General features: G+C 42.4%; 1 protein-coding gene across 1 annotated transcript in view; it reads left to right on the plus strand.

Moving 5' to 3' along the window:
• ATF6 (activating transcription factor 6) overlaps positions 1 to 9,612 on the plus strand; it is a 239,568-nt gene extending 229,956 nt beyond the window's left edge. Inside the window, exon 16 of the mRNA XM_020875014.2 lies at positions 4,384 to 9,612. Coding sequence (XP_020730673.2) covers positions 4,384 to 4,592 — 209 coding nt within the window. The 3' untranslated portion in view covers positions 4,593 to 9,612. The remainder of the gene's footprint in view (positions 1 to 4,383) is intronic.
• Positions 9,613 to 11,910: the final 2,298 nt, after the last annotated feature.

Below are 11,910 nucleotides of genomic sequence, written 5' to 3' on the forward strand. Positions count from 1 at the left end.
ATACCAACAACCAGTCACCAGCCTAACTTGCACAGAGCAAGCTACCTACCTCTTGTTAGGATTAGTGTCTGATTCTGAATAGAAATCTGTTTTCTCATACATAACTTCTTTGCAAAGCACTGGTGAAGTCTTGTTTTGTTTTGCTTTTAAATTAAGCTTTCTGTAAAATTCTGAGGTATTTGAATTCCGTTTACAGTCTAGGCTCTGATGTATGTGTTAGTCATCTCCCAGCTAACAGCCTCTTGGCAGGCCATTCTTAATTCAGTTACTGTGTGTTTACAGGAGTTCAGAATTTCACATTGCCTAGAGTTTTTCCACCTCCAGTGTCCAGGCACTTTTTTTCATGCTTTCCCAGTCCTTCTGGGCATTCAGAATCACTTTCTGGTACTCATGTTTCAAGTCAATCACCTCTTCCTTTTTATTTGCCTGATTAATTTTGAACTTGAAATATTCATATTTTATACTTTTTTCCGGAATCAGGCCAAAGTTTCTTCTCATTATGTTTACTTCAGAAGGCCCAGAACATAAGATTAGCTATATCACTTGTGCAGCACCCAAAAAAAGTGCTTGCTAGTACAAGAGGGAAAAGTGAACCTTTACCATTTGTGCCTCATACTGTTCCTTTTAGTTCTATTTTTCCCAGTCACTGTCTTTTTTCATTAAGTACAAGAAAAATGTTTTAGAAATATTTTCACATAACTCAGCTCTAACAACTCCCTATTCCAGTATTTACCTTGTTCCCTCTTGTCAGAAAGCCCGTGAGCTGTGATGTTTTCTCTTATTCCGGGGGTGCTGCCCATTCATAATGGAAGCCTGGCCCTTAATGAGAGTGTGCAGTCCATCCTCAGCCTCTCACATCCTGTCTGGATTTTCCTTCAGAGGTTCTTCCTCTCCCTTTTCCCTGAGCCACCAGAATCTTCGGGTCTCATCTCTCCAGTTAGAACCTACTCTGGTGTATATGATTCACATGCGTGCATGCTCAGTCACATCCAACTCTTTGTGACCCCATGGACTGTAGCCCGCCAGGGTCCTCCATCCATGGAATTCTCCAGGCCAGAGTACTGGAAGTGTGACGTGAAAGTCGGTCAGTCATGTCTGACTCTTTGCGACCCCATGGACTATATATACAGTCCATGGAATTCTCCAGGCCAGAGTACTGGAAGTGTGACGTGAAAGTCGGTCAGTCATGTCTGACTCTTTGCGACCCCATGGACTATATATACAGTCCATGGGATTCTCCAGGCCAGAGTACTGGAAGTGTGACGTGAAAGTCGGTCAGTCATGTCTGACTCTTTGCGACCCCATGGACTATATATACAGTCCATGGAATTCTCCAGGCCAGAGTACTGGAAGTGTGACGTGAAAGTCGGTCAGTCATGTCTGACTCTTTGCGACCCCATGGACTATATATACAGTCCATGGGATTCTCCAGGCCAGAGTACTGGAAGTGTGACGTGAAAGTCGGTCAGTCATGTCTGACTCTTTGCGACCCCATGGACTATATATACAGTCCATGGGATTCTCCAGGCCAGAATACTAGAGTACTGAAGTGGGTAGCCCTTCCCTTCTCCAGGGCATCTTCCCAACCCAGGGATCGAACCCGTGTCTCTTTCATCTCCTGCATTGGCAGGCAGATTCTTTACCATTGCGCCACCTGCAGACCCCTTGTATTATTCACACTGAGGCGCAGTTTCAGAGTTTCAGAGTCTCTCTGTTGCTTCTGGAAGCAGACTGTGTGCCTGACAGCACAGGGGAGGGGCCTATCAAGACCCTGAGTTGTCATAAGCTGTTTCCCATTCTGTTCTCCTTTAGTTAAAATAATTAGAACCTCATCAGTAATGTTGAGACCACCCCACTCATTATGCAAGGGGGTCAGTACTGAAACCCCCAAAGGACTCTTTTATAGGGTCCCGCAGAGTGGACCAAAGAAAAGAAATTGCTAGAGCCACTCTTATTTTTTTAGAGGTTGTGGGTAACTTGGGAGTCCTAATGGTATGTCAATTTAAACCCTAAATTGTCAGTTTGTCGTTTAGACGGGCTTCCTAAATTTGGTTTAAGACATTCATATCCTGTCTGGTCGAGTCTTCTTCTAGCACTGCCGGTCATTTCCTTGGACTCAAAGTTCAGAAAGGAGTGAAGAACAGAGTCCATTTTAAAGCCTCCCAAACCATAGCTAGTCTGAGCCTCCTGGTTGGGCTTAAGATAATGGTGCCATTTCAGCCATGGTGAGGGACTCCCAGGTTTTTGGAATTATGACACAGCTTTAGTTTTCCCGCAAGCATCTGAGCTCATATCACCAGAGTTTTCATCCCTTCCCGATATTTAAGATATTAAAGAACTCCAGTTTTCGGTTGAAAGCATAGCAGGCACATGGGCTCTGATGACTGCTGCAGGTGGTATGGGCTATATGAGAGAACCTAGTTTTGATCTTAAACTGTCATCTGAATTCTGAGTCAATCCAGGAAAGTAGTAAAAATTAGTAATGTATATTATCTCTTATACACCTGTTTTTCATTATTCGGTCATCTGTGTGTGTGTGTGCATGCACACACACATACAATCTTTCAGTTTTTCTAAAAGAGATGGATCACGGTTCCAAAAGGAAATGACTAGTGTGGTACCTTGGAATCTGAACCCTATCACATGTTCTGAAGGTAATAACTCCAAATACATTAGCAGCTTGTCTTTCTTCCATTGCCTACTTTTTAGAAAAGAAAACACCTGGATAGGGGAAGGTTGGCTAACTTAGAGGCCATCAGATTTAACGCTCTAAAGATAAGTAAATGGTTTGATAGCCATTACAGAGTGGCAGGAGCTGTGAAACTGGAGTTAGAATTCCATAGCAGTGGGCTTAAAAGTAAGTAGGGTTAGTTAGTACCCAGCAGCAGCCGACTGCTCTTCATCACTCGTGAGGCTGGGAAAGAAGGAGATTAGCTTCAACTGTAATCAAAGAGACTTATAAGACTTGTAGTGGGAAATTCACCATCAGTGGAGACTATTTTAGAAATTGAAACAATCAGGCAATAGAAGTGGAAGAATGATGTCTTCCATTAGCTTTAAAATAGGATATATGATCTGCTCAAGGCACTTAAAGTTGATAGATAATTAGATTTAATAGTTTTTAACCTTTAAGGGGCGATAGACCTCATTAAGAATCTGATGTAACCCCCCTCTCCAGAAGAATGCTCACACAAATAAAACTTTGCATGTAATTTCAGGGAACTTATGGACTCTCTGAAGTCTTTGCATTAGACCCCGTTTTAAGACACCCCAGATTAGGTGATCTCTATAAATCTTTTCCTGCCTCATAAGTGACAAATTCCATAGTTCGGTTTTCTCAAACACAGTGGAATCTGAGGATCAAATGTCAAACTTTGGATTTTCTTCCTCTGGATTTATAATACTTGGCATACATGGTGTAGTAGTAAAAAAAAAATTAAATAAAAAATAAAAAATAATGCAATAGAAAGAATTCTACTTTTAAATTCAGTTCTTTGTCTTAGAGAAGCCAAATGTTTAATTTTAAAATCACTTGTTGGTTGTGTTTCATCTTCATGAAAAGGCAGTGTAGGACTAGACCTTCGTCAGCATTCTTCCTGATCCCCACAGCCAGCTCTGGATTCATGGTTGAAAATGCAAACTGAGATGCCACGTTGACTCCCCAGCCTTCTTCCAAGTTCACACATCCTCTAGCTGTATTGCTCTGACTATTCAGCTGGACTTGAAAGATGTTATCTACTTAAAATTCTTCCTTCAGTTTTATGCCAAGTTTCATTGACTGCAAGTTGGAAAACACCACCCAGAATTACAAATCAGGGAATAAATTATTATAGCCTTCACTGTATTTTTATGTTCCTAATTTCTAACCCTTAAATGCATAGTTGGGAATATCTTAATGAAATTAGAAATATTACTGATGCACAGGAACCAAGCACTCTTGGCCAAGGCCTCCTTACGATTCACATGATATGGTGGTCCATTTGACAAATTACTCCTTCCCACTGTTGAAAGGGAAGGAGAGGACTTAAGTATGCTTCCCCCTACACCCACTCCCACCCTCTGCTTCTGAAATCTCCTTCTGCTCCAGTTGCTGCAGCCATGATACAACTGTATGAAAAGGATACAAGACTTACAATGTCTGTGAACAGATAACCTGTGGTATTAGTTCTGACAGTGCCTCCAGCGCTTACCGAGCCAGTGAAGCTTGTTTGGGGACTAGAATTGAGGAGAGGACAGTCCAGTAATTGATGAATTCTCTATATCCTTGAAAGCATATTGACAGTTCACACCTTGGAGCTCATGATGTCTTCCTGGGATTGAAGCTTATATTGGAATTTCACCTTCTGTTGAATATTTACTCCTTGTGTGTATTCCTCTCTGCAGAGAATGTGATCAACGGGCAGGATTATGAAGTGATGATGCAGATAGACTGTCAGGTGATGGACACCAGAATCCTCCACATCAAAAGCTCGTCAGTTCCTCCTTACCTCCGGGATCAGCAGAGGAATCAAACCAACGCTTTCTTTGGTTCCCCCCCAGCAGCCCCAGAGGCAGCCCACGTTGTCAGCACCATCCCCGAGTCATTACAGTAGTACCCTGGGCTACACTGGAAAGCTAAGAATGGGACCCTGCCAGACTGGTGAGTGGGTGAGAGAAAGGTTTCTTTTTGCCGCGGTGGCAAGCAGAGAACTGCCGCATGATGGAATTCAGGAGACAGAAGAGGAAGCCACGAAGCTGCCCCGTTTTCCATCTGCCTGTCCACTAGAAGAGCCCTGAAGCTCGGACACCAGGCAGCAGCAGTTCTCCAGGGCACAGGCCGCCCTGCATTCTTCACCGCTGCCTGCTGTAGAGTTTTTTTTTCTGTACTTTTCTAAATTACTTTTCCCTCTGTATTTGTTTTGTGTTTAACTAGTCATATTCTTTCAAATAAGACCCGCTTCCCCTCTCTGCCATTTCACTTTAGGTATCGTACTTTCATTTAACAGCACACAGATGTTTCCACTGATTAGATCTTTCATCAACTTAATGCAAACCAATTGTGGATGTATGCTTATTGGAAAGCAAATGTCAGAACCAGCAGAGCCAAAAGCATCCCCAGGAGAGGCAAACCCTTTGGAGTGTTAGATAAAAGGGAAAATCCTCTGGTGGCAAAGTTTATCTTGGGATTTGCAGTTCACACCTGAAACGGCAGGAGAACAACTGTATTGGGGGGGAAGGTAGTGAATTTGAGAGAATGAAATGGAAGAGATGGGGCGGGGGGGGGGGGGCTTTTGAAAGAGGTGATAGCTCCATTAATACATATATTTAAAACACTGAAAGTTTGATGTGATTGCAGTTTAATTTAAAGCCACAGCTACCACTTATTCTGAGGACCGTGGGCCACTGAGAATTAGCACATGTATTTATGTCTTTGCTTATCTGATTCAGATCGTCAAAGACCACAGAATAAGTCCTTCATTTTATTGTGAATCCCCACACACTACACACCTTCTATTAATATGATACCCAGTTCAGGTAAGGAGAATGTAGTTGACTTTAGATTTAAACAAACTTGAGTTTTTTCTCTTGAGAATTGACAGGTACTTACTCCTTTAAGACTATGCAGACAGGCAAATTAGATTCCTACTGGTGGATTGCATCCTATAATATGACAGTAATTTTCAGTTCTCCAGTGAAAAGGCAGTGAAGGAATTTAATTCTTTTGTCCTCCCATTATTAAAGCCAAAACAAAACAGAAAAATATCTTACTTTGTTCACTTGTACTTTACTTTCTTCTCCTCTGTGGTTTCTACCTTTAGCTTCAAAATGGGTGTTTGACCCTCTCCTCCTCTGAAACTTTTCAATTTCTCAGTAGAATGCACTCTGCAAACACCGCTTCTTATCCTAATTGACTTGCTTTGGTCCGATTTCTTCCCTTCCATTCCACACTGTATCAGTCTCTTCCTCCCTGCAAGAAAAGAACAGAAAAAATACATCAACTCCTCAAGGATTTATATGTAGCGAGTTAGTTTTCTGCCTGTGAAATTAGGCCTGGTTCCCAAATAATTCTGAAGACGCACCAGCCCTTCTGTGTGGGCAGTGGTGCTTCTCTCAGTCAGTCAGATGCTTTTGGAGGAGATCAGTTTAGCTCTTGTGAGGGGAAGTAGAGGGCTCTGTTGCTCTGTTCCCTCCCCGGGAATCTGGACTTTGAGAAGTACCAGCAGCCTCCTTTTCTGTATGCACAAATCGTTTTAAATCAGGGCAGCACCCCACTCTGATTCAGCTGTCCTGGGCAAGTTTCAGACAAGAGCCACTTCCCCAGGGGACCACTCTGCCTTCTGCTCTGTACCAAGAAATAGAAGGCAAGCGAGTGCCTAGAAGGCCAGTCTTCTGGAATGTCTTCTCCCGGCCCTGATCCTTCCCATTCTCTCTTGTGAATTATTCCAAACAAGAGGCTCCTGCCATGGCTAGTGGTCAGTGGCGACATGGTCGTTCCCAAGCTGCCAGTCTTCCCCTGGAGCTGAGGCCGTCATCAGGTGGATACACATACAAGTGTGCGCGGAGTGATTATAGACGGAGCTTCCTTCCTGTCCTTTGCACTGAACCACACAAGAGCGAACCATCACATGGGGTTCTTGGTTTTAGCACTGGCTTTTATTACTTTATCCCTCCATTCCCAGAGTTTCCTGCGCTCATTTTACCAAGTGGCCAGGCTGAAGACTTACATGTTGTGCCACCTGAATGCCTCTCTCAGGTGCGTTCAGTGTGGATTAAGAGTACCTGTGAAGTGACCATAAAAAGCAGTCTGGGAGCCTTGCCTACTTTCACTCACCAACCCTTCTGCTCCTTGTCATGACCTATTCTGGAACTGATCTTTTTGAGAGGTGGGAACAGGATTCTCCTCAGGGTAAAGTTTCAGGAAATGAGTGAAAGGCAACTGACAAGTGCAAAGAAATATTATACTTCATAAACTGCTGTCAAGGCTACTGCTAATCCCTGGGCATAATGGTATTTTTATTTTAATGTCTGTACACTAGCTCAAGGTCCTTAGGAAATGGAAGGTTGCTGTGCCTGATGAATAAATTAAGCTATTCTTTCCCTTAATTGTTGTGGTGAGATTGCCTTTTGGGGATGGCAACCAGGAATTATGGTGGATGTGTGGGTGTATATTTATTTAATTTTTTAATTTATTAAGTCTTTAAGTGGTATTTTGCAAGGTTGTGAGAATATTAGATAAGCTCATGGAGAGGCCGAGTCCGCCTGTTACTAGATGACTGTGCCCTTCGGGGCACTGGTACTGCTGTCTTGGGAAATGATGGTGAGAAGACTTCTAGGTATGTTTTTCCCACCTGGTTGCGACTTTTTAAGGCTTCGTGGAAGTAGATGTTCCCTTGTGCTACCTACTGAGTCAGATGTCAGGAGCTGCTTCCCCATGGGGTTAACTCACTAAGCAGAACAGGGACACAGCTCCATCAGGACCATAGTGTCAGATGTCTCTTTCTAAAGTTAGGGTTTGTGAAAGGATCATCTTGAAAGAAATATATTGCTTGCCATCCTTGTAGTTTATGTTATTGGGTAGTGTTTGTTGTTTCACAAGTAAGAAATTCCCTGTGATTATGAAAGCTCAGAGCATCTTCTAATTTAAAAAAAGAAAAAAAAATGACTCCAGGCTTCAGAACAAAGCTGGCATTTCTTTGCCTCCTCTTGTTAGCAAGAAGTAGACGCAGAGGTATTTGAAAGCAGCAATGTTATATGAGTCATTCCTGAGTGTTCTGAATAAACACTGCTTAGAAACAGACAAGAAACTTGGGATTCACACTGATTTTTCTAGCATTTTTAAAGAGACACTGTCCAGATTATACTTTCCTGGCTTGAATCTGCCTCCCGGGAATGAACCCCCAGTAGTCACAGCAGCGACACTCTGATGAGACCCTGCTGCTATAGCGTCTGGAGTGATTAAAGCTGGAGAACTCTCAAGCTCTTTGCCGTTTTTGTATTATTTTCTGATTCTCGCCATTTTACTAACCTCAGGTGGTGAAACTTGACAATCAGAGAGAAAAACTTGTAATTGCATTTGACTTTCTAATACATTGCCAAGTTTCAAAGCAGCTTCAACTTTCAACTATTAGAAGTAACCACTTTTACTGAAGAGCCAGAGTTAAGAGTCCATGCCCTCTCCAGTCTGACCTTATGGAAATTTTCCACCATGAAAGCCCTGTTTCCACTGCACACTGTTGGGCCAACTCAGCTTCCTGCTTCAGAGTCATAGGACTCAGCTTCAGATGAGACCTGCATACTATCCTATTGGCTGTTTTCATACAAATTAACCTCTCAAATAAGATTGCTTAATGCCAGAATTGATAGACATTTTTGACCCTCTATAGACCCATCATTCTTTGCCAAATGCTACTTCTGTTAGTCTTGAGTCATTTTAATTTACAGAAATTAGGATCTTCGCTGCTAATATGAATACTAATTATAACTTTTACCTTAAAAGCAGAATAAAGCTTAAAGAGATAAAATGAAGTGTAAGAAATTTTTATTCTTACACCTAATAATAGTTGGGAGGGAGCAATTCCTATTTCCCCTCACCTCTAGGGGTTGAGATTGAATTTTAATTTTCTAGGAAATAGAACATTGGACTACCACCCAAAATGTTGCCAGAGTCCAGATGGAACTATGCACATTAAAAAAAAAAAAGCTTTTCTCTTACCTGAAAAAAGAGTCTGTTCTGTTAACTTATATTTTTAATGACTAAACTTAAAACAAATTTTACTTTGGACAAGACTAGAACTTTTTGCAGTTTATTCTGATATCTGTGTGTTAACCTGTCAGGTGTTCTGTCAGAACTTACGAAAGGAAGGATGCCAGAGGTGCCTGGATCAGGAAACGCCCTCTGTGTGAGTCAGCTCATGGCCAGTCGCTGTCAGACGGCGGGCGCCGTTCTCAACACAGTGCTCTGCTGCTCCCTTGACGCCTTAGACACTTCGCACATTAAAAGACCTTTAATCACATTAAATGGGGACCAAGGAGTAAACAAATCATAGTTTATCGTTTCCAAGGTCCGCACCGTCTTGCTGCTTGCCCCCAGTGATGTTGCTGACCATTAGTCAACAAGCAGACCAGGAGGCTTGGCCTGTTGCCCAGTAGGATCGCCTCAGACAGAGTTTAGTGGGTTGACTTCCGCAACAGATGTATATTGAACCATTTTAACTCGCACTTAGCCCTCATTTCTAGGTCAGTCATCTTCATGAGAGATGGTGGGGAAATAGAACTTTAGATGGAAACTGCTCTGTACTACTGGCCTTAGAGATGCTAGTCACTTGTGATCACATTGGCAGTATGGTTAGTCTGAGACCAATAGTGCTTCTCCCACGGAGCTATTAGAACCTGAGGAGAGAGCATCCGGGATACCGTTTCACCAGGACTCTCTTTCTAAGGTTGTATCCATGCTTAGTTAAGAATGGGTTAAAATGTGGAGGAAAGATGTACCATTTTCTCCCTTAAAATTTTGTTTTGTTTTGTTTTCAACACATAAACAATGACAGCAGACTATGATATGCTTTTAAGCAAGTCTTTATAATGCAATACTTGTTCTTTGTCTAAAACTCAAATAAAGAATTTTTAAACTTGCTTGGTTTTGTTCTGTATATAGAAAGAGGAAAAAAAAAAAAAAGACCCAAAATGAATCTGCAGTGTTAAGTGATTAGTAATGAGAAGGGAAGCCTGACATGGTTTTGTGGCTTGTTTACTGTTTAGATGAAACAATTGAACTCTTTTCCACTCTTCTTCCCAACCTGGTTAAGTAAAAGTTTCCTTTATTGTGTCCAAATATTTAAACTACAGTCTTACTAAGGGGAAAAAAATTGTCTAAAAACTAATCCTTTGACATTCTACATCAGGAAACCAAGTTACTCAATCACACCAAAGACCTCTTTTCAGCTTGGAATGACATGTCTCTGTCCATGAAGCTGGTCTCTGCAGACAGCACAGAATCCATCTGGGAACAACCAGTGTAGGCATTTACTGAGGACCCAGGGTGTACCTCAAACCCTGCTCTATGTTCACTACCTTCTATCTTATCTCAATCCTCCCTCCAACTCGTTTCCTACAATGGGTACCTAACTAGTAAGCAGCAGACCCAGTATTTGGACCCAAGCAGTTAAACTCAGTGCATGGATTCTTATTTGCTCTATTGCTCCCCGTCCTGAGGCATAGATCGAGCATAGGTACCTGCCCTAAAGGAGCCTGTGGGGCCAGGTACACAAATATACAAAATTACAGTCACATCAGGGTTCTTTTAGAGGCAAAACTATGTTTCTTTCCTAGGATACCTTATCAGGCTTCTTTGGAAAGTAAGACCTCAAATCCACTCTTCTGCAGAGGTCAGCGCACATTGGAGGGTAGGGGCCTGGGCAGCAGCAGAATAAAAGCTACAGGACTTGGTCTCTGGATTCTGGAGCTTCTCAAGGACTCGTGAGAAGATTCCCTGGCCACAGGAGGGCAAAAAGACTTCACACCACTCAGTGCACTAAAATGTGAGTCCTCTTCGTTGTCTCAAAAATTCAGTGAAAGCCTGTTGCTCACACACCTTTGAATTGGTGTTGTTTGAGGGAGTGAAAGAATGGAAATAGGATGTAATGTGGTCAGACTTGTGCAGAAGAAAAGCTTGAAGAGAGTAAAGCAAGATAATTCATAACTGGAAGAGTTGATGAAGCAGCAGAAGTAAACAGGGAAATATCACCCCCCATACCCTTGCCCTCACAGGACCCCACCACCAAATCATTACGGGATTGTCCCCCCAGGACTTCCCACTGTATGTGTGATAGTGTTCAAGCCAATTTTGGGGTCTCAAAGGATAACCACAACTGACATTTGGATTACACAATACATGGTGCCTGAAATAGAGGGCACTTCTAGCATATACTCTGCAATTTATCAAACTAGACCTTTTTTGTTATAAATTTAAACCACTTCCAATGTTTTGCTAACCATAGGAAACCTATAGTGTATTACTTACTCCATCACATTCACTCCATCGCATTTGGCGTGATCTCCACAATTGCCTGAAGACGGTTCTTCCCTTAGCTGACTTCATGATGATGGTTGATATGTATAGAAGACTTAACTTGTAGTAGAGATTTTGCTAAGCATTTGTAAGCATTAGTTCACTAAACTGTACAGCAGCCTTATGAAGTAGTTTATCCACGATACAGATGAAAAAATGGGCAAAAAAGTTAAGGAACTTGCCTAAGAAATCACAACTAGCACATACCAGAGCTAGGATTTGAAATTATGTCACAGTTCAGTTCAGTTGCTCAGTCATGTCTGACTGTTTGTGACCCCATGGACCGCAGCACACCAGGCCTCCCTGTCCATCACCAACTCCCGGAGTTCACTCAAAATCATGTCCATTGAGTCGGTGATGCCATCCAACCATCTCATCCTCTGTTGTCCCCTTCTCCTCCTGCCCTCAATCTTTCCCAGCATCAGGGTCTTTTCAAATGAGTCAGCTCTTCGCATCAGGTGGCAAAGGACTGGAGTTTCAGCTTCAACATCAGTCCTTCCAGTGAACACCCAGGACTGATCTCCTTTAGAATGGACTGGTTGGATCTCCTTGCAGTCCAAGGAACTCTCAAGAGTCTTCTCCAACACCACAGTTCAAAAGCATCAATTTATGTTCAGCTTTCTTCATAGTCCAACTCTCACATCCATACATGACTACTGGAAAAACCATAGCCTTGACTAGATGGACATTTTTTGGCAAAGTAATGTCTCTGCTTTTTAATATGCTGTCTAGGTTGGTCATAACTTTTCTTCCAAGGAGCAAGCATCTTTTAATTTCATGGCTGCAGTCACCATCTGCAGTGATTTTGGAGCTCCCCAAAATAAAGTCTGTCACTATTTCCCTGTCTATTTGCCATGAAGTGA

Source organism: Odocoileus virginianus, chromosome 5 (assembly GCF_023699985.2).
Source record: "Odocoileus virginianus isolate 20LAN1187 ecotype Illinois chromosome 5, Ovbor_1.2, whole genome shotgun sequence".
Lineage (NCBI taxonomy): Eukaryota > Metazoa > Chordata > Mammalia > Artiodactyla > Cervidae > Odocoileus > Odocoileus virginianus.